This window comes from Oncorhynchus masou, chromosome 10 (assembly GCF_036934945.1).
Source record: "Oncorhynchus masou masou isolate Uvic2021 chromosome 10, UVic_Omas_1.1, whole genome shotgun sequence".
Classification (NCBI taxonomy): Eukaryota; Metazoa; Chordata; class Actinopteri; order Salmoniformes; family Salmonidae; genus Oncorhynchus; species Oncorhynchus masou.
In genome coordinates this window covers 38,177,326-38,204,375 of record NC_088221.1, presented here as the reverse complement: position 1 = coordinate 38,204,375, position 27,050 = coordinate 38,177,326, and the positions used below count along the sequence as shown (strand labels likewise).

The window sequence follows — 27,050 nt, the reverse complement described above, 5'->3', positions numbered from 1 at the left end:
GTGAGAGAGGGGAACGAGAGAGAGGGGGAAGAGAGAGAGGGGAAAGAGGGAGACAGGGAAAGAGGGAGAGGGGAAAGAGAGAGAGGGAAAGAGGGAGACAGGGAAAGAGGGAGAGGGGAAAGAGAGATAGAGGGGAGAGAGGGAAAGAAAGAGAGGGATAGAGGGAGAGAGGGAGAGAGGGAGACAGGGAAAGAGGGAGAGAGGGGAAAGAGAGAGAGGGGAAAGAGAGGGAGGAAAGAGGGAGAGGGGAAAAAGAGAGAGGGGAAAGAGAGATAGAGGGGAAATAGGGAGAGAGGGAAAGAAAGAGAGGGATAGAGGCAAGAAGTCTCTGAGAGACAAGGCAAGAAGGGCATTCTATGCCATCAAAAGGAACATAAATCTCAACATACCAATTAGGATTTGGCTAAAAATACTTGAATCAGTCATAGAGCCCATTGCCCTTTATGGTTGTGAGGTCTGGGGTCCGCTCACCAACCAAGACTTCACAAAATGGGACAAACACCAAATTGAGACTCTGCACGCAGAATTCTGCAAAAATATCCTCCGTGTACAACGTAGAACACCAAATAATGCATGCAGAGCAGAATTAGGCCGATACCCACTAATGATCAAAATCCAGAAAAGAGCTGTTAAATTCTATAACCACCTAAAAGGAAGCGATTCCCAAACCATCCACAACAAAGCCATCACCTACAGAGAGATGAACCTGGAGAAGAGTCCCCTAAGCAAGCTGGTCCTGGGGCTCTGTTCACAAACACACCACACAGAGCCCCATGACAGCAGCACAATTAGACCCAACCAAATCATGAGAAAACAAAAAGATAATTACTTGACACATTGGAAAGAATTAACAAAAAAACAGAGCAAACTAGAATGCTATTTGGCCCTACACAGAGAGTACACAGCGGCAGAATACCTGACTACTGTGACTGACCCAAAATTAAGGAAAGCTTTGACTATATACAGACTCAGCGAGCATAGCCTTGCTATTGAGAAAGGCTGCCGTAGGCAGACATGGCTCTCAAGAGAAGACAGGCTATGTGCTCACTGCCCACAAAATGAGGTGGAAACTGAGCTGCACTTCCTAACCTCCTGCCAAATGTATGACCATATTAGAGAGACATATTTCCCTCAGATTACACAGATCCACAAAGAATTCGAAAACAAATCCAATTTTGAAAAACTCCCATATCTACTGGGTGAAATTCCACAGTGTGCCATCAGAGCAGCAAGATTTGTGACCTGTTGCCACGAGAAAAGGGCAACCAGTGAAGAACACGCACCATTGTAAATACAACCCATATCTATGCTTATTTATTTTATCCTGTGTCCGTAACCATTTGTACATTGTAAAAACACTGTATATATATATAAATATGACATTTGTAATGTCTTTATGGTTTTGAAACTTCTGTATGTGTGATGTCTACTGTTAATTTTTATTGTTTATTTCACTTTATATATTATATACCTTACTTGCTTTGGCAATGTTAACACATGTTACCCATGCCAATAAAGCCCCTTGAATTGAATTGAATTGAATAGAGGGAGAGAGGGAAAGAGTGAGAGATGGAAAGACCAGACCTGACCAGACCAGACCCTTTTCACACTATCGTGTTGACCCAAATCAACCTGTGTATAAGAAACAGACCACTTTGATATCTAGAATGAAAACTATATCAGAATGTGTGAATTTCTAAGTTGCCAAGGCAATGACAAATGCAAGAAGGAGCTCTAGTCTATAGCCTCCATATGCAGTGCGGCCCTTTATAGGCTATAACTGCAGTGCAGTTTTGAATATGGAAATGGTATGTTGACTGAAATTGTAAAAGGGTAATGTGGAACACATCAAAGGATTGGCTCAGTGGTTCTCAGTGGCTCAAGGCAAATACGGGTGAAGGAGTGGGTGTATTTAATTCCAAGTTCCAACATGTTATTTTTCTAAACTTTTCATGAGACTAGAGTATCTAGCAGCGATATCAACTGTACTGCAGAACCTTTTGGACCATTGTTTCATTCTTTCACTTTGAAGGTTTAAAGCATCAGTTAAAACCACATTAAAAGCACCCAGATGGCACATAGTGGCAGATATAAACATTTCATAAATCCCATCAACAACTGGGCTGTGAGTCAGAACACGAACTCACACCTTTTGGCCTGTTTCAACACTCAAGTTTCTCTGCAAACCTCCCGAACAAGTTGGGTCGCAGAAATCAATACGAGCCCCAGGGTTACAATTCTCACAGTGAAGGCTCATAGACTGTATACAATGAAGAGGTGACAGGTAAACTACAGCTATGCACCCAAATGACCCATGAGTCCTGGCCAAAAGTAGTGCACTGTATAGGAAGTAGGGTACCATTTGAGACACATCCTGTCTGAACGGTACAAGCTGTGACACTGTCTTCCAACTGATGTCATAATAAACCTTTTGAAGGCCAGACGCTGTGTGTTATTACAGATTAGACTGGGTAGTACAGGAGGAGGGCTGTCTGTGTGTGTGTGTGTGTGTGTGTGTGTGTGTGTGTGTGTGTGTGTGTGTGTGTGTGTGTGTGTGTGTGTGTGTGTGTGTGTGTGTGTGTGTGTGTGTGTGTGTGTGTGTGTGTGTGTGTGTGTGTTGCCAGTATGGGCATGATGAGGTCTGACAGGCCCGGAGATTGGAGGAGACCCTCTGCCAGTCAGCCTCCCAGCAGATTGCTTCTGACCAACCACAATCTAGAGGGGCTTTGTGTGTGTGTGTGTGTGTGTTTGTATGTGTGTTTGTGGGTCTTCAGAATATTGGAATGGTTCCAAGCTTAGGAAAAATAAATGGCTTTGAAATCTAATCTCAGGACTCCAAGTGATGTTCTATCCCAGGGATATTCAACTCTACGAGATCCGGAGCCTGCTGGTTTTCTGTTCTACCTGATAATGTATTGCACCAGGTCTAAATCAGTCCCCGATTAGAGGGGAACAATGAAAACACGCAGTGGATCTGTCAAGAGTTGAGGGTTCTATCCTATTGTTGGAATACAAACGTCTACTGCATGGTTCCCAAACTCAGTCCAAATATAACTGGGCCTGTTGTTGTAACTGCCAATTATACTGTCCTGCTGCAAAAAAACATTATATGTGAAGGGTGCACTACACTACTCAGACTATTCACATTGCCCCCCCCCCTCTCCAAACCACTGCCACTCTCTGTTGTCATCTATGCATAGTCACTTTAATAACTCTACCTACATGTACATACTACCTCAACTAACCGGTGCCGCCACACATTGACTCTGTACCGGCATCCCCCCGTATATATTGTTATTTTTACTGCTGCTCTTTAATTACTTGTCACTTTTATCTCTTATTCTTATCTGTATTTATTTAAACTGCACTGTTTAGGAGCTCGTAAGTAAACATTTCACTGTTGTAGTCGGCACATGTGACTGATAGAATGTGATTTGATTTTAACAAAGGTTTCTGATCTGACAGTGACTCCAGGGCAAAACAGATCAAGAGGCGGCAGGCAGCCTGGCAGGTTAGAGTGTTGGGCCAGTATCTGAGAGGTTGCTGGATCAAATCCCCGAGCCGACAAGGTACTAATCTGCAGTTCTGTCCTTGAGCAAGGCAGTTAACCCCAAACAACAGCTGCTCCCCAGACATGGATGTTGATGAAGGCAGCCCTCCGCACCTCTCTGATTCAGATGGGTAGGGTTAAATGTGGAAGACACATTTCAGTTGAATGCATTAACCTGTATAACTGACTGGACTTCCTCTTTTCCAAAAGGACATGGCTTGCCACTCAACCATTGAAGGATTAAGAATTGCTGCCACTGTAATCTGTCCCCTATTTAAATGTAAGTTTTATTTATTTTTTCACCTTGTTAGGGAACCACTACCACATATTGCTTAAATTGGTTCAGCACTCTCACTAACATGTGCAACAAGTATAGCGTCTTACAAGACATGTTGCAAAATATGTTAATGAATGAGAAACAACAATACCATGCACCCATTATTGTTCAAAATCTTTTTGGCACTCCAAAAATGTGGACTGGTACTTTATTAAGAAGGAAGGAAACATTACCGGCAGTAGTTACTGTAGAATTATTACAGCACTTACGGGTGAAACAAATATAGCCTCTTACAATATACCATATACTCTCTTTTGTTGTCTGGCCCTTTGTCGTGGGATATATAATGGTCAAATCACTTTGTACCAGTTGATCTCGTTGTATAATTATACCTGCATCTGCAGGCACCAACGGCCTTTTATAGAACATCTTTTTGGCACTCCAAAAATGTGGACTGGTACTTTATTGTTAGGATTATGGTTATGATATAGGGTGTGTTCGTAGATTCACTCTGGCTATCTACTCTGATTTCAGATCACTCTCGTCTGAGTGACTGCAGAATAACTGATGAATTTACGAACACTCAACACCTGCTGAAAATGGTCGGTGTCAGTAAACATCTGCAAAAAAAGCGTCATTAAATGATTGCCAGCAGCACAATCTGACCACACTCTGAATTTACAAACGGACAATCTGACCACGCTCTGAATTTACGAACGGACAATCTGACCACGCTCTGAATTTACAAACTGACAATCTGACCACGCTCTGAATTTACAAACGGACAATCTGACCACGCTCTGAATTTACAAACGGACAATCTGACCACGCTCTGAATTTACAAACGGACAATCTGACCACGCTCTGAATTTACAAACTGACAATCTGACCATGCTCTGAATTTACAAACTGACAATCTGACCACGCTCTGAATTTACAAACTGACAATCTGACCACGCTCTGAATTTACAAACTGACAATCTGACCACGCTCTGAATTTACAAACTGACAATCTGACCACGCTCTGAATTTACAAATGCCCAGAGTGGATTGTATTTACGAACACACCCATAGACACGGCGTTATGATGGTATGACATCATACACATTTAATTCGTTTTAACCCTGTCACACCCTGTCAATGTCATCATAGAATTCTGCTCTTAAATGATGTTGCAAATTGGAATGGTAGAGTTATGTCCTTCATGGTGTTATCAGAATTGTACGGGAAAGTCTTCTCAATCCAAGAGTACAACAAATTGATTACAGCAACACCCCAAAAAATGGAGGAGGCAGGTGGCAGCGGAGGGAGGTAGGGAACTGGTCTGTCTGCCCAATATAAAGGATCAAAACTGGAATAAAAATTTCCTAAATAGGAAAGTATACCAGTTTCATATGAGGACCAGGATGTTGACAACTGTGCCATACAGATTGCAAAATAGTTGGGAAGAGATTTTTGATGTACCGATTATGTGCTACAGGGTATAAGACTGTGCTTTTCAGCTAAAATGATTATATAGAATTTTTGCCACCAACAAAATGTTGAATATTTGGGGCATAAAATCATCGAAGCAGATTTTGTTGTGGCAGAATCAATAGAGCATTTATTTTGAGATAGATTCAGGTTCAGAATGGGAAAATTGATCTGACCGGAAATGACCAGGAGATCTGGAGAGATAGATGGTGTTTATTTATCTTCAACACGAGCTATTTGATTAGATAGGTGATTAAGCATCACAGCACAGTTGAAAGATATAGATGGGATGGGGATGGGCTGAGGGTGACCAGCAGAGATAGATGGGATGAGCTGAGGGTGACCAGCATAGATAGATGGGATGGGCTGAGGGTGACCAGCAGAGATGATGGGATGGGCCAGCAGAGATAGATGGGCTGAGATGGGGATGATGGGCTGAGGGTGACCAGCAGAGATAGGTGGGATGGGCTGAGGGTGACCAGCAGAGATAGATGGGATGGGCTGAGGGTGACCAGCAGAGATAGGTGGGATGGGCTGAGGGTGACCAGCAGAGATAGATGGGATGGGCTGAGGGTGACCAGCAGAGATAGATGGGATGGGCTGAGGGTGACCAGCAGAGATAGATGGGATGGGCTGAGGGTGACCAGCAGAGATAGATGGGATGGGCTGAGGGTGACCAGCAGAGATAGGTGGGATGGGCTGAGGGTGACCAGCAGAGATAGATGGGATGGGCTGAGGGTGACCAGCAGAGATAGGTGGGATGGGCTGAGGGTGACCAGCAGAGATAGATGGGATGGGCTGAGGGTGACCAGCAGAGATAGATGGGATGGGCTGAGGGTGACCAGCAGAGATAGATGGGATGGGCTGAGGGTGACCAGCAGAGATAGGTGGGATGGGCTGAGGGTGACCACCAGCAGAGATAGATGGGATGGGCTGAGGGTGACCAGCAGAGATAAGTGGGATGGGCTGAGGGTGACCAGCAGAGATGACCAGCAGAGATAGGTGGGATGGGCTGAGGGTGACCAGCAGAGATATGGGATGGGCTGAGGGTGACCAGCAGAGATAGGTGGGATGGGCTGAGGCTGACCAGCAGAGATAGGTGGGATGGGCTGAGAGTGACCAGCAGAGATAGATGGGATGGGCTGAGGGTACCAGCAGAGATAGGTGGGATGGGCTGAGGGTGACCAGTAGAGATAGGTAGGATGGGCTGAGGGTGACCAGCAGAGATAGATGGGATGGGCTGAGGGTGACCAGCAGAGATAGGTGGGATGGGCTGAGGGTGACCAGCAGAGATAGGTGGGATGGGCTGAGGGTGACCAGCAGAGATAGATGGGATGGGCTGGGCTGAGGGTGACCAGCAGAGATAGATGGGATGGGCTGGGCTGAGGGTGACCAGCAGAGATAGGTGGGATGGGCTGAGGGTGACCAGCAGAGATAGGTGGGATGGGCTGGGATGGGCTGGGCTGAGGGTGACCAGCAGAGATGGGGGATGGGCTGGGCTGAGGATGTGGGCTGGAATTGGAGACAAGTGGGAGTGGAGTTGCTGTGCGGGAGATAGAATGATGGTCAAAGATAAAAGTCAAAAATGTAGTCAAAAAAATAAATAATAAAAAGTAAGTTTGAATGAAATTGAGGGGGATGTATTTTTACAGCTAATGCTGGGTTTGCCTGAGGCTGATGCCTTGCAAGTGTTTGTACACATGCATATACACACACTCTCATTCAAATACATGGACACACACACATGTAATAGTGCCAGACATGCACTCAAACATATACAGTTGGCATTGCTGATATGATTTTAGCTGTCCTTGATGTCCTTTGTTTTTTTGTATTTTATTATTTTTAAAAATTGCATTGTTGTTTGCTGTTTTCTTCTGTCTTTTTCCTCTTTAGTTCTCTTGGTTGTTGGTGCACTGTTGGATTCTTGCGGGTGGCGAATGGAATTCATTTTTTTATTTTATTTGTTTTCTTCTTGGGGGGGGGGGGGGCTGTGGGATTTTTACAAATCATCTTTGAAAGATGGGGTCCTGAAAAGGGGTTGTTTCTTTTTTTGCTGAGTTTAGGTACTTTATCACATATATATCACACAAATCTAGTCTTTGTGGTCTGAAATTCTCCATGTTGTACAGGACATCACAGCTATTATTATTCAAGCGGATCCATGCGATCTCCTTCTAGGTATTGTTCCTGTGGATACACTCCTTTCCACTTAAAGAGATAGATGATCTTTTAGCAGCAGCAAGGAAATGTGTAACAAAATGCTGGAAAAATGAACATGCACCCTCAAAAGATATGTGGTTAGGTCTATGTGGGGAACTTGCTGACATGGAGAGAATTACATCAATCTTGCAACATAGGCAGTATAGGTATGAAGGTGTCTAGTCAGAGTTTCTGACATATTGTATGGTCTTATTCTGTCATTTCTGGCCTTTTTGTTTGTTTGTTGTTTTTGTGTGGCTTAATCCAAATTCTATACTTATTTGGCTTTGCACAGCCAAACTGTGCCCTTAACATGTGAATGTAATTACACTGCTTAGTAAAGACAGAAAAGATACGTGGTGTACATATGGTACATGTTCTTTATGTGCGCTTCAATGAAAATGCATGGGACAAAAGGAGGCCTGTGTTTTGTGACCGTAGAACGGCTTTCTTTAGGCGAAGGAGAGTCGGAACAAAATGTGGCGTGTCTATTGACATTCATGTTTCATAAAACAAAGGAAACACAAATCAATACAAAAACAACACATGTAACACAAAAACTGAAACAGCCTAAACTGGTGCAAAGTGCCACAGAAACAAGGACAATCACCCACGACACACTCACAGAATATGGCTGCCTAAATATGGTTCCCAATCAGAGACAATGATTAACACCAGCCTCTGATTGAGAACCACTTCAGACAGCCATAGACTTTGCTAGCAAACCCCACTAAGCCACAATCCCAATACCTATGAAAAACCTCAAGACAAAACACACCACATACCAAAACCCATGTCACACCCTGGCCTGACCAAATAAATAAATAAAACACAAAATACTAAGACCAGGGCGTGACAGTACGTGTAGGTATGTACAGCAGGACCAGATCGGAGCAATAAGTAGGAGCATGTCTTACTACTACTTTGTAGTTTAGCAGTAAAACCTTGAAATCAGCCCTTGCCATAACAGGAAGCCATTGTAGGGAGGCTAGCACTGGAGTAATATGATCTAATTTAGGGGTTCTTGTCAAGATTCTAGCAGCCGTATTTAACACGATTGTACAACCATCAAGCTTAATTGTCAGATCAAACAGCAGATCTCTTTGTTTCTTGGGACCTAGAACTAGCATCTCTGTTTTGTCTAAAAGTTTAAAAGTAAAAAGTTTGCCACCATTCAGGGTAGGCAATTTTGGGGCTTCACCATGTTCCATCAAAATGTACAGCTGTGTGTTGTCCGTATAGCAGTGAAAGTTGACATTGTATTTCTGAATGAAATTACCAAGGTGGAATATAGGAATATATTGTGAAAACAATAGTGGTCCTAAAATGGAACCTTGAGGATCACCGAAACTTGCAATTGATTTGCCAGAGGACAATCCATCCACAGAGATAAACTGATGTCTTTCTGACAGATAAGATCTAAACCAGTCAAGAGCTTGTCCGTGTAGACCAAATAGAGTGTCCAATCCCTCCAAAAGGTCATTTACCACCTTCACAAGTGCAGTCTCAGTGCTATGATGGGGTCTAAAACCAGACTGGAGCGTTTTGTATAGATTATTTGTCTTCAGGAAGGCAGTGAGTTGCTGCGCAACAGCTTTTTCTAAGAGTTTTGAGAGAAATGGGAGATTCGATGTATAGGCGATAGTTTAAAAAATATTCTGGGTCAAGGTTTGGCTTTTCAGGAGAGGCTTTATTACTGACACTTGGTGAGATTGGTACACATCCAGAGGATAGGGAGCCTATTATTATGTTCAACATAGGAAGACCAAGCACAGGAAATAGCTCTTTCTAGTAGTCAGCTGGACGGTTTAGAGGCCATGACTATTTTAGTGTATGTTTCGAGAGATAAAGGATTCAGAAGAACTGCCAGTTCTGTGCAGACTCAGGACAACTGAGTTTTGGAGAAATACGCAGATTAAAAGATGAATCCATCATTTTCTTTCTAATGATCATTATCTTTTCGTCGAAGAAGTTGAACGTATCACTGCTGAAGTGAAGGCCAGACTCTCTTGGGGAATGCTGCTTTTTAGTTAGCTTTGTGACAGCATCAAAATAACAAACAAATGTTGATTCAAAATATTAATTGTGTTAACTCAGCATCTGTTCCTAGATTAAATCTACGTTTCAGGTATTACCGAGTTATTACAGAGTTATTACAGAGATTTTTGATGTAATAACTCTGTAATAACTGAAACGTAGATTTAATCTAGGAACAGATGCTATCTTTCCCATTGCTGCAAGTCAATTCTGTTTCTGCCTGCGGGGCAGCGTCTTCTGATCTAATGAGCTGGTGTTGGTTTTCCACTGGTACAGAAGCTAATGTCATGGTTAGCGCACGTGTGTGTGTCTGTCTGTGTGTGCGTGCGTGTACGTGTGCTTGACTGTGTTTGTCTGTGTGAGTGTTTGTATGCAACAGAAGGCTCAGGGACAACGACACCTCATAAATCCTCATATAAGATACCTAACAATCAGATCTAATCAACATAGATTATGATCAAATGCATCAAAGAAACCACTGGAGGGGAATCAATCCTCCTTATAGACTTTCCCAACAGAAATGACCAATTTCATTTCGATAAACATCAATATCCACATCCGTTCATTCGCAGTAAAACACTTTATTTCTCTGATAGCAAGTACTTTGAGTAACACCATTGATTGTCTGCATCCCAAATGACACCTTATATAGTGCACTATGTTTGAGCAGGGTCAATAAGGTTCTGGTCAAAAGTAGTGCACTACATAGGGAATATGGTGCCATTTAGGATGCAGATATTGCTTTCCCGATGGGCTGGAAGCAATTTAATCAGTGTCTTAATTGATTCAGATGAGATTCAGTTGAAGGGGTTTCTATTGTAATTAGAAGTAGTAGAGTAGACACATCACCATCCGGATGAGAGGAGGTGCAGGCAGAGCCCTCGGGGCCCTAAATCATCCTTCTCCAAAATGGTGGAACGGAGCTGAGGGAGCCAGTGACTCATCTTAAACTTTTATGGCTGGTAGGGAGAGGGAAACTGTCTGACACACCTGCTGGCCCAGTGGCCCTGTGGAATATGATAGACTCCCCCTGACATTATTAAAAAACAGAGTGTTTCAAAGGAGTTTTTATGGCCTCCCTCCCGACCGCGCCGCCTCTCTAGTCCTTTGCTTTAGTTTTAGTGAAAGGCCACATTTTGAATGAGGCTGTTGAGTTTGGAAAGTCTGAGAGACTAAGAGGAGCAGGGGGTATCAAACACCCCCCCAATCTCCACCAATCCCCACACAGCAGAGAAGAGAATATGATCAAGGGAAAAATACAAGATATAAAGTCTCTCTCTGTCTCCAGGGCCCTTGGCAAGCTACGCAACTATTTACATTTCACAGCTTTTATCAGACTTCAACCTCTCTCACCTTGTTTTCAGACACGCAGTATGTGGGTATCATTAAGTGGGTAAGGAAAACATATTTAGCATTTTTACCTAGCAGACGTATCCCCCTCCCTCTAGATGTTTTTCTACGAGGGTAATGGTCTACCCTTACCACTTTCATGGCCTATGTTACATCATCAATATTCGAGCTCTCTCTCTCTCTCTCTCTCTCTTCAGGAGGGTTTCTCTGATGATACACACTGTGGGCTCAGCGTCAAGATTCTACTCTACCTGCCCACATCTACTAAAAAACTGGCTCATTATATTACCTGTTACCAGGACTACAGGATACATCCAATGGGCAGGGAGTGGGGTAGGGAGGGAGGGAGTGAATGAGGGAGTGAGTGAGCTTAGAGAGACCATATTAAATCAGAGCAACCCCAATGACTGGACCTCCTGCCTCCTGTGTGTGTGTGTGTGTGTGTGTGTGTGTGTGTGTGTGTGTGTGTGTGTGTGTGTGTGTGTGTGTGTGTGTGTGTGTGTGTGTGTGTGTGTGTGTGTGTGTGTGTGTGCTCGGGTCCATGCGTGATAATCAGAAGGCTATTGACAGGGGATGTGCTTGGGCATTCGCTAGTCAAAGCCCTGGCTTAGAGGTCCACTCTAAGCTATGAGGACACTGTCCACAGTCCCTGGATAATTAACTGCCTGACTTGTTCTCCCAGCCAGGCACTCTGATGTGCTGTAACACACCCTGTGAGTGTGTGACAGACAGCTGACTGAACTGAAATGGTTTCATATTTATCTTGGCAAACTGCTTTCAAGAAGGAGGATGTCATAGAGGGTCTGTCCTAGGGGCCTCTGAGGGTCCTCTGTAATGGAGCCATGGTGAACACAGGCATGCACACGTGTGTGTGTGATCTGATGTGTTTATATGGACTAATGAATCTGTCAACCCAAAGTGTAGCTGCTGCTGGTCCTCCCTGTCTTCTCTCGCTGGGCTGTAGAGCTGCTGCTGGTCCTCCCTGTCTTCTCTCTCTGGCTGTAGAGCTGCTACTGGTCCTCCCTGTCTTTTCTCTCTGGGCTGTAGAGCTGCTGCTGGTCCTCCCTGTCTTCTCTCGCTGGGCTGTAGAGCTGCTGCTGGTCCTCCCTGTCTTCTCTCTCTGGGCTGTAGAGCTGCTGCTAGTCCTCCCTGTCTTCTCTCGCTGGGCTGTAGAGCTGCTGCTGGTCCTCCCTTTCTTCTCTCTCTTTTTGCTGTAGTGCTGCTGCTGGTCCTCCCTGTCTTCTCTCTCTGGGCTGTAGAGCTGCTGCTGGTCCTCCCTGTCTTCTCTCTCTGGGCTGTAGAGCTGCTGCTGGTCCTCCCTTTCTTCTCTCTCTTTTTGCTGTAGTGCTGCTGCTGGTCCTCCCTGTCTTCTATCTCTGGGCTGTAGAGCTACTGCTGGTCCTCCCTGTCTTCTCTCGCTGGGCTGTAGAGCTGCTGCTGGTCCTCCCTGTCTTCTCTCTCTGGGCTGTAGAGCTGCTGCTAGTCCTCCCTGTCTTCTCTCTCTGGGCTGTAGAGCTGCTGCTAGTCCTCCCTGTCTTCTCTCGCTGGGCTGTAGAGCTGCTGCTGGTCCTCCCTGTCTTCTCTCTCTGGGCTGTAGAGCTGCTGCTAGTCCTCCCTGTCTTCTCTCACTGGGCTGTAGAGCTGCTGCTGGTCCTCCCTTTCTTCTCTCTCTTTTTGCTGTAGTGCTGCTGCTAGTCCTCCCTGTCTTCTCTCTCTGGGCTGTAGAGCTGCTGCTAGTCCTCCCTGTCTTCTCTCTCTGGGCTGTAGAGCTGCTGCTAGTCCTCCCTGTCTTCTCTCTCTGGGCTGTAGAGCTGCTGCTTGTCCTCCCTGTCTTCTCTCGCTGGGCTGTAGAGCTGCTGCTGGTCCTCCCTGTCTTCTCTCTCTACTAGAACTATTTTAATTGATACATCTTCCACTTTTTACTTTACGGGCTACTTCCAGGTCTGAATGTACTTGACATAGCGGTGTGCCTATCTAACACTAGGGGTTTGTTCTGCACTTTACATATCTGCAGATTATTGTACAGCATTATTCTCTCTATGATTGGCATGAGGAATGCACTCAGTAACCCAGTATTGGCATTTCTGTTTTCCTTGGCTTCCTTTCAGAGTCTGTTGACTGTTACTGTATTGTAATGACAAACACCCCAGCGGCTCATGTGCATTCGCCTAATTCGCAACCAGCTGTAGTGAGAGAGATGGGGGTGTGGGGGGGGATTTGATTTGCAACTCAACCAAGCTAATAATATGTTATTGATCGGTCCATTAAAATGAACAATATTACAAGGAGATCTAATCCAGTGACTGTGAGAGCAGAAGTTAGTTTGTACTGACCCAGTAAACAGTAAATGTTCCGAGGCTACACGTTTTGGGGGGTCTTCACTTCAATTTGAAAGGTTTTGAAGGTCATTTATGCCCAGCAAATGTTCAACGTTGCACACACATAGTTTTTGGTCTTGGCTGTAAGTTGTCTTATTGTCAAACTAGACAGTTATTATTATTTTTTATTTTTTGATCGTCTTAATATTATTTGCTTATTTCAAATTAGGTTTTTGGTTGAGAGCGTTTATACATTTGATTTATTTTCTCTCTCAATGCCTTTTATAAGACTGGGAAAAAATTATATACATCTTCAAGTGATGCTTTTGTAATTTTGTTTGCACAAGGGATTCACTTTTATTTTCTCTCTTTTTGCTGCTTGATCCACTAACACAAAACGCAACTTTAAAGAGTGGGACTGTGGGTTTGGGTTTAACACCGCACTCTCACAGACATACTGTGCGAAGAGAACATGTTCTATTTAGGCTTGTACCTCGTTTGGGGAGGTATTGTCTGGGATGTGGGGAGGTGGTTGGGGGGAGGAAGGAGGTTGAATTGTTCAGTTCTAATGTTGTCATTCTGTCTTTTTTGTTGTTTGTTTCTGTACTTTTAACAAGTATCTTGCACCGTACATTATTACTCTGAGACAAGTTATTCTGGGGTTTTTGGGTATTCATTACTTTTCCACTCTATGCTCTAATGACAGTGTTGTATAACGGGAGTGCTCAGGGTGGCCAAAATAATACAATTAAGTACATTTCGTGGAACATCAAAGGGGTTAACAACCCTGTGAAGCATAAGAGGGTGCTGACATTTAAAGGGTTTGAAAGAGACTCACTTGAGGACTGGTGAGCATTTTAGGATGAGTAGGGACTGGGTTGGTCAAGTGTTCCACTCTAACTTTCATTACATTTTACATTACATTTAAGTCATTTAGCAGACGCTCTTATCCAGAGCGACTTACAAATTGGTGAATTCACCTGACATCAGTGGAACAGCCACTTTACAATAGTGCATCTAAATCATAAGGGGGGGGGGGGGGGTGAGAAGGATTGCTTTATCCTATCCTAGGTATTCCTTGAAGAGGTGGGGTTTCAGGTGTCTCCGGAAGGTGGTGATTGACTCCGCTGTCCTGGCGTCGTGAGGGAGTTTGTTCCACCATTGGGGGGCCAGAGCAGCGAACAGTTTTGACTGGGCTGAGCGGGAACTGTACTTCCTCAGTGGTAGGGAGGCGAGCAGGCCAGAGGTGGATGAACGCAGTGCCCTTGTTTGGGTGTAGGGCCTGATCAGAGCCTGGAGGTACTGCGGTGCCGTTCCCCTCACAGCTCCGTAGGCAAGCACCATGGTCTTGTAGCGGATGCGAGCTTCAACTGGAAGCCAGTGGAGAGCGGAGGAGCGGGGTGACGTGAGAGAACTTGGGAAGGTTGAACACCAGACGGGCTGCGGCGTTCTGGATGAGTTGTAGGGGTTTAATGGCACAGGCAGGGAGCCCAGCCAACATCGAAGTAATCCAGACGGGAGATGACAAGTGCCTGGATTAGGACCTGCGCCGCTTCCTGTGTGAGGCAGGGGCGTTTGCGGATGTTGTAGAGCATGAACCTACAGGAACGGGCCACCGCCTTGATGTTAGTTGAGAACGACAGGGTGTTGTCCAGGATCACGCCAAGGTTCTTAGCGCTCTGGGAGGAGGAAACAATGGAGTTGTCAACCGTGATGGCGAGATCATGGAACGGGCAGTCCTTCCCCGGGAGGAAGAGCAGCTCCGTCTTGCCGAGGTTCAGCTTGAGGTGGTGATCCGTCATCCACACTGATATGTCTGCCAGACATGCAGAGATGCGATTCGCCACCTGGTCATCAGAAGGGGGAAAGGAGAAGATTAATTGTGTGTCGTCTGCATAGCAATGATAGGAGAGACCATGTGAGGTTATGACAGAGCCAAGTGACTTGGTGTATAGCGAGAATAGGAGAGGGCCTAGAACAGAGCCCTGGGGGACACCAGTGGTGAGAGCGCGTGTCAGATTCTCGCCACGCCACCTGGTAGGAGCGACCTGTCAGGTAGGACGCAATCCAAGCGTGGGCCGCACCGGAGATGCCCAACTCGGAGAGGGTGGAGAGGAGGATCTGATGGTTCACAGTGTCGAAGGCAGTCGATAGGTCTAGAAGGATGAGAGCAGAGGAGAGAGAGTTAGCTTTAGCAGTGCGGAGCGCCTCCGTGATACAGAGAAGAGCAGTCTCAGTTGAATGACTAGTCTTGAAACCTGACTGATTTGGATCAAGAAGGTCATTCTGAGAGAGATAGCGGGAGAGCTGGCCAAGGACGGCACGTTCAAGAGTTTTGGAGAGAAAAGAAAGAAGGGATACTGGTCTGTAGTTGTTGACATCGGAGGGATCGAGTGTAGGTTTTTTCAGAAGGGGTGCAACTCTCGCTCTCTTGAAGACGGAAGGGACGTAGCCAGCGGTCAGGGATGAGTTGATGAGCGAGGTGAGGTAAAGAAGGTCTCCGGAAATGGTCTGGAGAAGAGAGGAGGGGATAGGGTCAAGCGGGCAGGTTGTTGGGCGGCCGGCCGTCACAAGAAGCGAGATTTCATCTGGAGAGAGAGGGGAGAAAGAGGTCAGAGCACAGGGTAGGGCAGTGTGAGCAGAACCAGCGGTGTCGTTTGACTTAGCAAACGAGGATTGGATGTCGTCGACCTTCTTTTCAAAATGGTAAATCAAGAGGTGCTGCCATTTTGGTTGATAAATCTACTCCCTTTGTAGCTTCTGAGGTTATTGCTGATCCTAAGGGATGATACGCCATAGTAACCGGTGAACTGTTTTCTACCCCTCTTGTTTTGGCTGGTGTTTATGCTCCCAATTGGGATGGCACAAGTTTAATTTCTTCCTTTTTATCTGCTATACCCAATTTAGATTCCCATTTGTTGATTTTAGGGGGGCATTTTAACTGTACAATGTCCCCAGTTCTTGACAAGTCCTCACAAAGAACTATAGGCCCATCTAAATGTGCCCTACTTATTCAATCTTTTCTTCAGAAATATGCTATGTGTGAGGCTTGTCGTTTCCTACACCTTACAGATAGACAGTATTCCTTTTATTCACATGTTCATCAAACATATTCCCGCATTGATTACCTCTTTTGGACATAAAACTTCTACCTCACCTTCGACGGTGTACTTACGAGTGTATTGTTATTTCTGACCATTCACCATTAGTGCTTGAACTAGAGTTTCCCCAGCGACCTCCTATGTGTTATCAATGGCGTCTTAACCCCATTTTACTCTCAGATAAGGAGTTTGTCAATTTCATTTCTTCTGAAATCACCTTATTCCTAGAAACTAATTCAACACCAGGTATGTCCTGCTCTACCATATGGGAGTCTCTCAAAGCACACTTATAGCCAAATGATTTCTTATACAGCCAACCAACTCAAAGCTCGCTCTCAGCGGCTTCGGGATCTGAGCGAAGCCATAGCCACATTGGATGAGAAGTATATTACGGATCCTTCCTCTGATCTACATAAAGAGCGCCAACTACTCCAATCTGAATTGGATGAGCTTTCTACCAGGCAAGCTGAACAGTTACTCTTGTGAGCTTGATACAGAGTGTATGGACAAGGGGACAAGGCCAGTAAACTCCTTGCACATCAGATCTGTAAATCTGAGGCCTCACGTTTAATCCCACAAATAAAGACCCTCTGGCGCCACCACAGTTATACATAAAGAGATCAATGATCAATTCAAACAGTTTTACTCTGCGCTATGCACCTCTGAATCTCCTCAAGACTCCCATGACTGTTTAGAAGAAGAATTTACACTGCAAAAGCAGTGTCCACAATGAAAAGTGGTAAATTACCCGGGTCCGGACGGTTTTCCAAACTAATTTTACAGGATGTTTTCTGGTCTGCTTTGCCCATTCTTGTCTCGATTATTTGCAGAGTGCCTTAATACCTCAAAGCTTCCGCCTTGTCTTTATCAGGCTTCAATCTCATTACTATTAAAGAAAAACAAAGACTCCCTGGAATGTGGATCCTATCACCCAATCTCACTTTTAAACTGTGATTACAAAATCCTAGCCAAGCTCTTAGCCATTCATATGGAAGGCTCGCTACACCAAGTAATACACTCTGACCAGACTGGCCTTGTGAGAAATAGGAATTTGTTTTTCAATATTAGACACCTTATGAATATACTATACTCCCCAGCGTCGGGGGACCTGGAGGTGGTGGTTTCACTTGATCCGGAAAAAGCTTTTGACCGCGTTGAGTGGGACTACCTAACAGATGCCCTTTATAGATTTGGCTTTGGCCCCAAATTCATTGCGTGGATAAAGATTATTTATTTTTCTCCCATGGTTTCGGTACGGACTATCAACTTGTTCTATGTTTTCCCTTGCATCGCAGATCCAGTCAGGGTTGTCCACTCTCCCCCTTGTTGTTTGTTTTGGAAATCAAGCCTCTCGCCATTGCACTACGCATTAATGATGCCATTCAAGGTATAATCAGGACGGGCTTAGAGCAGAAAGTCTCTCTATATGCTGACGACCTCCTTTTGTTCATCCCCAACCCTGATACCTCATTGCCACGTGCCTTATCTGTTCTTAAAAGGTTTGGATCAATCTCAGGGTAGAAGCTGAATCTAGGCAAGAGTGAGCTTTTTCCTGTAAATAAGGCTGCTTTAATGTGCTATTTTACAAGTTTTCAGTTTAGGATTGTCCGGGATCAGTTCATCTATTTGGAAGTTAAAGTGACAAGGAAATATTCACAATTGTTTCAGGAAAACATTGTTGCTCTAGCAGACAGTTTGAAACAATATTTTACTTTTTGGAATTCACTACCTCTTTCTCTTATTGGAAGGATTGATGTAATTAAAATGAATATGTTGCCCAAATGTGTATATTTATTTCAATGTTTACCCATTTTTAAATTCACTGGATCAAACATTCATGCATTTTATTTGGGTTGGCAAGGTACCACGGATTGGTAGAAAACATTTACAGAAGCATTGGGTGGTTTAGCTCTACCAAATTTTCATTTACTATTGAGCTGCAAATTTCAGAGCCCTTCTGTACTGGCTGCAGACTGATCCTACTGGTGCTAGACTCCAGATGGAGTCTGAATCATGTAAACCTGCTGCACTTTCGTCTGTGTTGTGCTCGTCTCTCCCAGTGTCCCTCGGCAAAAAAAGTGTGTCAACCCAATTTTAAAGCAGTCTCTTAAAATTTGGAATCAGTTCCGTTTAGCCTTTAGCCTCCGAGGCTTTTGTCTATCAGGCCCAATCAATCAGAACATTTTATTTCCGCCATCTTTAGATGATGAGGCTTTTGCCATATGGCACTCAGCTTCTCCTCACTTGCACTAGACACAGCCTCATTCAAATCAAGGTGGTTCACTGTATCCACTGGTCCGGGGCCAAACTTGGAAGAATATTCTCTGATTTTGATCCTACCTGTGTCCGATGTTAAACGGAACCAGCCACACTGTTGCATATGTTTTGGGGCTGTCATAATCTGTAAAGTTTCTGGGAATTAATATTTAAATGTTTCTCCGATATAAATGACACAGTTATAGATCCGTCTCCCCTTACAGACCTTTTTGGAGTACTGCCCATAGGTACTGCCCCCCCCCCCCCCATCAAGAATTCAGTTGGTCACTGTTGCTTATACAACTCTTTTAGCCTGACGGCTAATACTACAGAACTGGAAGATGGCAGCTCCCCCATCTTATAAATATTGGGCGAGAGATGTGTTGTGCTCTCTGAAACTAGAAATGTTTTAATTCAATACATGTGGGAACCCCAAAATTGTTTAATGAGGCTTGGGCTCCATTCCGGTCTTACTTTAAACAGTCCATCTCTGATGGCATTCATATTAAAACAAAGATAAGTCTGTGTTTGACTCCCCTGTGACTTAATGGTTGGATGAGCATTTATTTGTGTTTTTTTTTTTTTGGGGGGGGGCATTAAGGTTGATGATGTGCTTATTGATTGTGACCTGCGGATGCCTTGCTTATCTTGCCCGTGTGAGCTTGCTTTGCCCTGTTTTTGTTTTGGGGTTTTTTCACGCTTACATAAAACTATTTTATATATATATATATATATATATATATATATATATATATATATATATATATATATATATATATATATATATATATATATATATAATTATTATTTTTTAAAGCATTGTAAACTTTATTTTTGGTCCAGTGGATGGTCGGTCTGTGACCATGACTGTCTGTGAGTGGTTGCATTTCTTCACCTATCCCTTGTCTGTTTACAGGAACAATGGTGAGGTTTCTGCTCTGTCCCTGTACTACCTATGGCCCTTTAACCTTTGTAGCCTTCTGCCCGGTGTGTTTAACTTGTCTAAAGTACGCTATCGTTAAAGCAAATTTTTAAAAACATTTTATTTGTATTTTCTTCTAGTTGAGTATATTATTTAGGGGTGGCAGCGTAGCCTAGAGGTTAGAGTGTTGGACTGGTAACCGAAAGGTTGCAAGTTTAAATCACCAAGCTGACAAGGTACATAACTGTCATTCTGAACCAGGCAGTTAACCCACTGTTCCTAGGCAGTTAACCCACTGTTCCTAGGCAGCTAACCCACTGTTCCTAGGCAGTTAACCCACTGCTCCTAGGCAGTTAACCCACTGTTCCTAGGCAGTTAACCCACTGTTCCTATGCAGTTAACCCACTGTTCCTAGGCAGTTAACCCACTGTTCCTAGGCAGTTAACCCACTGTTCCTAGGCAGTTAACCCACTGTTCCTAGGCAGTTAACCCACTGCTCCTAGGCAGTTAACCCACTGTTCCTAGGCAGTTAACCCACTGTTCCTAGGCAGTTAACCCACTGTTCCTAGGCTGTCATTGAAAATAAGAATTTGTTCTTAACTGACTTGCCTAGTTAAATAAAGATTTAAAAAATGTATGTTGGCTTGTGTGTAAAACTGAATAAACAGAGTTTTCAAAAGAGATGCAGTGCCTTGAAATCTTTCAAATACTTATAGCGTTTGCTTTAGCCTGCCTGGAGTGCCAAGATGGGCGGGGTTTTCCATTTTCTGACTATTCTATTGGATTCATTGCTATAGGTAAGCTCAATCAAGCCCAGCTGAAGTTTTTGAAATTATTTCAGCCTTGAACCAAGGGCTGCATCAGCACTGTGAGAGGTGAGATGACTATCAGCTATTCATGTGCGTCATCTGCTCAAAACAATTTTTACAAAAAAACATTCTCTGTAGAGAGTAGCTGTGGAGTGCATTTTTCTTGTGTTAAGTACATTTATTTGAGCCATAGATTTTAAGCACACAGGGTTTTGGTACGTTGCACCCCATTGAACAATCCACCATCCTCTTATTCAATTTTCCAACATTAATCAGCCGTTAAATTAACTTCTGAGGTTTAATTGCGTACTTTGAATGATTATGGTGAGGTCAGGGGTACATCACAGACTTGGCTGCTCGTAGTCTCTCTCTCTCTCTCTCTCTCTCTCTCTCTCTCTCTCTCTCTCTCTCTCTCTCTCTCTCTCTCTCTAACTCTCTCAAACTCTCTCTCTAACTCTCTCTCTCTCTCTCTCTCTCTCTCATATTTTCTACGCTTTATTCAGACAGTTGTGAAATCAGAGGGGAGCTAAACAAGTGGGAGACTCAGGGTGGACAAGGGAGAGAAACAGGGGCACAAGGGAGAGAAACAGGGGCACAAGGGAGAGAAACAGGGGCACAAGGGAGAGAAACAGGCGCACAAGGGAGAGAAACAGGGGCACAAGGGAGAGAAACAGGGGCACAAGGGAGAGAAACAGGGGCAGAAAGGAGAGAAACAGGGGCACAAGGGAGAGAAACAGGGGCACGAGGGAGAGAAACAGGGGCACAAGGGAGAGAAACCCCATTCTCCAGGTTGTACATATATGTCAAGAACCAGAAATATTACCACACAACCACAGGCTCTGCATGACATGTCTCCTCCTTTTTCTAACTTCCTCTCTTTCTTCCCTTCTTCTTTTCTCACAGTTGTATTCCAGAGGCCCACCTTGGCAGCTAGAGGAGAGGCTCCGCCCCATCACCGTGATGGCAGCGTTGCCGCGGTACGCCACCCCCATGTCTGTGCCTGGCATGTTGCTCCTCCCCTTGCTCCTGCTGCACCTCCCCATCGCGCTGTCCCAGAAACCCCTGCTCCACTCCCCGCCCGACCCCACGCCCGCCTCCCTGTACCTTTCCCGGCCGGAGTGCACTCGGAGAGAGCACCCTGTGGTCACCTTCCAAGGTAAGTCGTACTGGACACAATACTCAATACAGGACACGCATTTCTGGACATCCACACTGAAGGTCTCTTCTCTCACTACTGAATACAAACGGGAATATTTAAGCAATAAGGCCCGAGGGGGTGTGGTATTTGGCCAATATACCATGGCTAAGGACTGTTCTTATGCACAATGCAATGAGGAGTCCCTGCATACATCCCTTAGCCGTGGTCATAAACCACATACACCCCCCACCCCCCAAGGTGTCTTATTGATATTATAAACTGGTTACAAACGTAATCAGAACAGTAAAAATAAATGTTTTGTCATACCTGTTGTATACGTTCCAATATACCACAACTGTCAGCCAATCAGCATTCAGGGCTCGAACCACCCAGTACTTACACCACTTTTGTTTACTACTAGTCTTTGACCTCTGTCACAGATCCTCCATGGCTTCTATAACCATAAGGACTTGGGATGATCTCACCTTTACATTCCAAGTGTTTTAAATGTCTGAGGGGGTGTTGGCCAAATGTGTTAGAAATTATTATTGGAATTATATTCTAAATAATGGTTTATCTAGGCTCTTCTTCTTGAACAACAGTTTGGTTGAAATTGTGTGACCTAAGAATTTTTTGCCTAAGGGAAGAGTGTGAAACTGTACACCCATTATGATTCAATTATTGCAGACTCCAAGCCTAACAGGTTAGAGTGAGGAGCACCCCATTGTACAGACAGGTTTTAAATCTCTCATATGACACTATACAGAGAGACAGAGAGATGCTTTATGTTGACGCCAGCCCCATTTGACAGAAACATCAGTCTTACCGGGAGATAAACACTTTTCATTTCCATCTGTCTGTCTGCCAGCTTCAATAATTCCAAATGTTGCATGGTTCACACACACACATGCACGTACACACAAATCTGAACAGAGAGAACGTTGCGTACAGTGATACCCTCCTATCTGCTCTGTTTATCTATGCAGTGGGGCATGAAACAAGGTGTTCTCCATAGTGAGAAATGTAAAAGATAATTTTGTTTAGACCAGAGAGAGAGAGAGAGAGAGAGAGAGAGAGAGAGAGAGAGAGAGAGAGAGAGAGAGAGGTCAGGGAGAGAGAGAGAGAGAGAGAGAGAGAGAGAGAGAGAGAGAGAGAGAGAGAGAGAGAGAGAGAGAGGTCAGAGAGAGAGAGAGAGAGAGAGAGAGAGAGAGAGAGAGAGAGAGAGATGTAGAGAGAGAGAGAGAGAGAGAGAGAGAGAGAGAGAGAGAGAGAGAGAGAGAGAGAGAGAGAGAGAGAGAGAGGTCAGAGAGAGAGAGAGAGAGAGAGAGAGAGAGAGAGAGAGAGAGAGAGAGAGAGAGAGAGAGAGAGAGAGAGAGAGAGAGAGAGAGAGGTAGAGAGAGGTAGAGAGAGGTAGAGAGAGAGGTAGAGAGAGAGGTAGAGAGAGAGAGAGAGAGAGAGAGAGAGAGGTCAGAGATATACTGGACATGCAGAGTGAAGGAGGGTGGATGAACACTGAAATTGCTGTATTTCTTTCAGGACATGCAGGTGTTTTTGTTAGCCTTTCCAAGGGCCTTGACTTGATAGATTGGTGAAGAAATTATGCTCAGTTTGGGGAAATAAAGAAAGAAAATAAAGTGAAGTGATAGCTAGAGGGTTTCCTTATTATCGGAGATATGCCCAAACCTCTTAAAGCAATGGGTAATATGAACATTTCCTGGGGCCCCGCCTGCTTTTTATTGCAAGGCACCATTCTGATGGTGTTTCTTTAGGGGCCAGTTTATCAATGTTATCATGAGGTCCTCCAGGGTCCAGGAAGAGGGCTGGAAGTCAAGGAGGATGCTTTTTTGCATCACAAAAAAAACAAAGCCTATACAATTCACTCATTGATTTGAAATGATAAAATGTTCCATTTACATCAAATTTGAAAAGTAGAAAAACAACAGAGGATATAGTTGAAACTATTAAATATCAACATTTCAGCACAAGGCCATTCTCAAGACTTTCTCAATATCTGTAAAGTTAAAACACTGGGCAAAAACTGATTGAATCAATGTTATTTCCACAAAATATAAAATAAACTATGTGATGATGTTGAATCAATGTGAAAAATGGATTGGATTTGTTATCATCAACGTAAAGGAATTTTTATTATTTTTTTAAGCACATTTGACCTAAATCCAATTTCATGGTGAAATGTTTTGTTGAGTTAATGGTGGATTCACTTTAGTTGACAACACAACCAATTGTAAATAAAAAAACAGACTAACGTTTGTGCCCAATGCAAAGTTGGCAGGATCAAAAAGATCCTTCATAATTTCACTCAGCATAATTCATACAAAGCTACACTATACAGTTGAAGTTGGAAGTTTACATAACCTTAGGTTGGAGTCATTAAAACTCATTTTTCAACCACTCCACAAATTTCTTGTTAACAAACTATAGTTTTGACAAGTCGGTTATGACATCTACTTTGTGCATGACACAAGTCATTGGAAAATTCCAGAATATGATGTCATGGCTTTAGAAGCTTCTGATAGACTAATTGACATAATTTGAGTCAATTGGAGGTGTACCTGTGGAAGTATTTCAAGGTCTACCTTCAAACTCAGTGCCTCTTTGCTTGACATGGGAAAATCAAAGGAAATCAGCCAAGACCTCAGAAAAAAAATTGTAGACCTCCACAAGTCTGCTTCATCCTTGGGAGCAATTCCCAAATGCCTGAAGGTACCACGTACAAACAATAGTATGCAAGTATAAACACCATGGAGCCATCATACCGCTCAGGACGGAGACACGTTCTGTCTCCTAGAGATGAACTTACTTTGGTGTGAAAAGTGAAAATCATTCCCAGAACAACAGCAAAAGGACCTTGTGAAGATGCTGGAGGAAACAGGTGCAAAATGATCTATATCCACAGTAAAACGAGTCCTATGTCGACATAACCTGAAAGTCCGCTCAGCAAGGAAGAAGCCACTGCTCCAAAACCGCCATATAAAGACTACGGTTTGCAACTGCACATGGGGAGGAAGATTGTACTTTTTGGAGAAATGTCCTCTGGCCTGATGAAACAAAAATAGAACTGTCAGGAAGTTCAAGCTTGGTCGCAAATGGGTCTTCCAAATGGACAATGACCCCAACCATACTTCCAAAGTTGTGGCAAAATGGCTTAAGGACAACAAAGTCAAGGTATTGGAGTGGTGATAACAAAGCCCTGATCTCCATCCTATAGAAAATTTGTGGGCAGAACTGAAAAAGCGTGTGTGAGCAAGGAGACCTACAAACCTGACTCAGTTACACCAGCTCTGTCAGGAGGAATGGGCCAAAATTCACCCAATTGATTGTGGGAAGCTTGTGGAAGGCTACCCGAAAAATTTGACCCAAGTTAAACAATTTAAAGGCAATGCTACCAAATACTAATTGAGTGTATGTAAACTTCTGACCCACTGGCAATGTGATGACAGGAATAAAAGCTATAATGAATCATTACTCTACTATTATTCTGACATTTCACATTCTTAAAATAAAGTGGTGATCCTACCTGACCTAAAACAGGGAATTTTTACGAGGATTAAATGTCAGGAATTGTGAAAAACTGAGTTTAAATGTATTTGGCCAACAATTGTAAGTTTACGATTGACTCATTCATCCCATCCTCTCCCCTGTAACTATTCCCAGGTCGTTTCTGTAAATGACAACGTGTTCTCAGTCAACTTAGTCAACCTGGTAAAATAACAGATAAAAAAAAAAAAAAGTGGACTCCCCTTCAAATTAGTGCATTTGTCTATTTCAGCCACACCTTTTGCTGACAGGTGTATAAAACACAGCCATGAAATCTTCATAGAACAACATTGGCAGCAGAATGGCCTTACTGATGAGCTCAGTGACTTTCAACGTGGCACTGTCATAGGATGCTACCTTTCCAACAAGTCAGTTCGAATTTCTCCCCTTGTAGAGCTGCCCCGATCAACTGCATAAACATTGTCTGTCCTCAGCTGCAACACTCCCTATGGAGTTCCAAACTGCCTCTGGAAGCAAACATCATCACAAGAACTGTTTGTCGGGAGCTTCATGAAATGGGTTTCCATGGCTGTGCAGCTGATAACATGAGCCTAAGATCCCCATGCGCAATCTCAAGGGTCGGCTGGAGTGGTGTAAAGCTCGTCGCAAATGGACTCTGGAGCAGTGAAAACGCGTTCTCTGGAGTGATGAATCACACTTCACTATCTGCCAGTCCGACGGACGAATCTGGGTTTGGTGGATGCCAGGAGAACGCTACCTTCCTTAATGCCAAATGTCAACTGTAAAGTTTGGTGGAGCAGGATGTTCTGGGGCTGTTTTTCATGGTTCGGGCTTGGCCCCTAAGTTCCAGTGAAGAGAAATGTTGAAGCTACAGCAAACAATGACATTCTCGACTGTTCTGTGCTTCCAACTTTGGGGCAACAGCTTGGGGAAGGCCGTTTTCTGTTTCAGCATGACAACACCCCTGTGCACAAAGCGAGGTCCATACAGATACGGTTTGTCGAGATCGTTGTGGAAGATCCTCACTGGCCTGCAAAGACCCCTGGCCTCAACCCCATCAAACACATTTGGGATGAATTGGAACGCCGACTGCAAGCCAGGCCTAATCACCCAACATCAGTGCCCGACCTCACTAATGCTCTTGTGGCTGAATGGAAGCAAGTCCCCGCAGCAATGTTCCAACATCTAGTGAAATGCCTTCTCAGAAGAGTGGAGGCTGTTATGGCAGAACAGGAGGGACCAACTCTATATAAATGCCCATGATTTTGGAATGAGATGTTTGACAAGCAGGTGTCCACATACTTTTGGTCATGTAGTGTACCTTCAGACTGTGCTTACAGCTACACTACCAGATAATCCTTAGACTGCTGTCAGTGCTGCATACTGCACATCAAAGGCATACAGTACCCACTTTAGAATGGCTCTATGGAAAGCAGACGGTCCGTTTGCTTAGTATAGCTGGCATTATAACACTTTATGTGGAGGTAGCAGCTATAGAAACCCCAGAACAATGAAGGTGTCAGCCTGAACCTGAGATTAGTCCCAGTGATTGATGAGCGTTTTATCGTAGAGTGATGGAGCGGTCACTGAGTCACCTGGTGGAGGGCCGTGGTGGGGCTTACTGCAGGGCCCTTTTCATCTGACAGGGGTGGTGTGTCTGTGGATTGGGTGGTTAGTGTTAGTGGTGTGTGTGTGGAGGGGGTGGTTAGTGTTAGTGGTGTGTGTGTGGAGGGGGTAGTTAGTGATTGTGGTGTGTGTGTGGAGGGGGTGGTTAGTGTTAGTGGTGTGTGTGTGGAGGGGGTGGTTAGTGTTAGTGGTGTGTCTGTGGAGGGGGTGGTTAGTGTTAGTGGTGTGTGTGTGGAGGGGGTGGTTAGTGTTAGTGGTGTGTCTGTGGAGGGGGTGGTTAGTGTTAGTGGTGTGTGTGTGGAGGGGGTGGTTAGTGTTAGTGGTGTGTGTGTGGAGGGGGTGGTTAGTGTTAGTGGTGTGTGTGTGTGTGTGTGTGTGTGTGTGTGTGTGTGTGTGTGTGTGTGTGTGTGTGTGTGTGTGTGTGTGTGTGTGTGTGTGTGTGTGTGTGTGTGTGTGCGTGTGTGTGTGTGTG

General features: G+C 44.3%; 1 protein-coding gene across 13 annotated transcripts in view; it reads left to right on the top strand.

Moving 5' to 3' along the window:
• LOC135547586 (semaphorin-5B-like) overlaps positions 1-27,050 on the top strand; it is a 294,439-nt gene that overhangs the window by 75,249 nt on the left and 192,140 nt on the right. For 9 of the 13 annotated variants that reach the window (XM_064976720.1, XM_064976725.1, XM_064976724.1 and 6 more), the window contains one exon: positions 21,199-21,451. In XM_064976720.1, the coding sequence (XP_064832792.1) occupies positions 21,256-21,451 (196 nt within the window). In that variant the 5' untranslated portion in view covers positions 21,199-21,255. Of the gene's footprint in view, positions 1-3,465; positions 3,682-3,760; positions 3,831-21,198; positions 21,452-27,050 lie in introns of all 13 variants that reach the window. The other 4 variants (XM_064976714.1, XM_064976716.1, XM_064976718.1 and 1 more) reach the window with 2 other exon arrangements.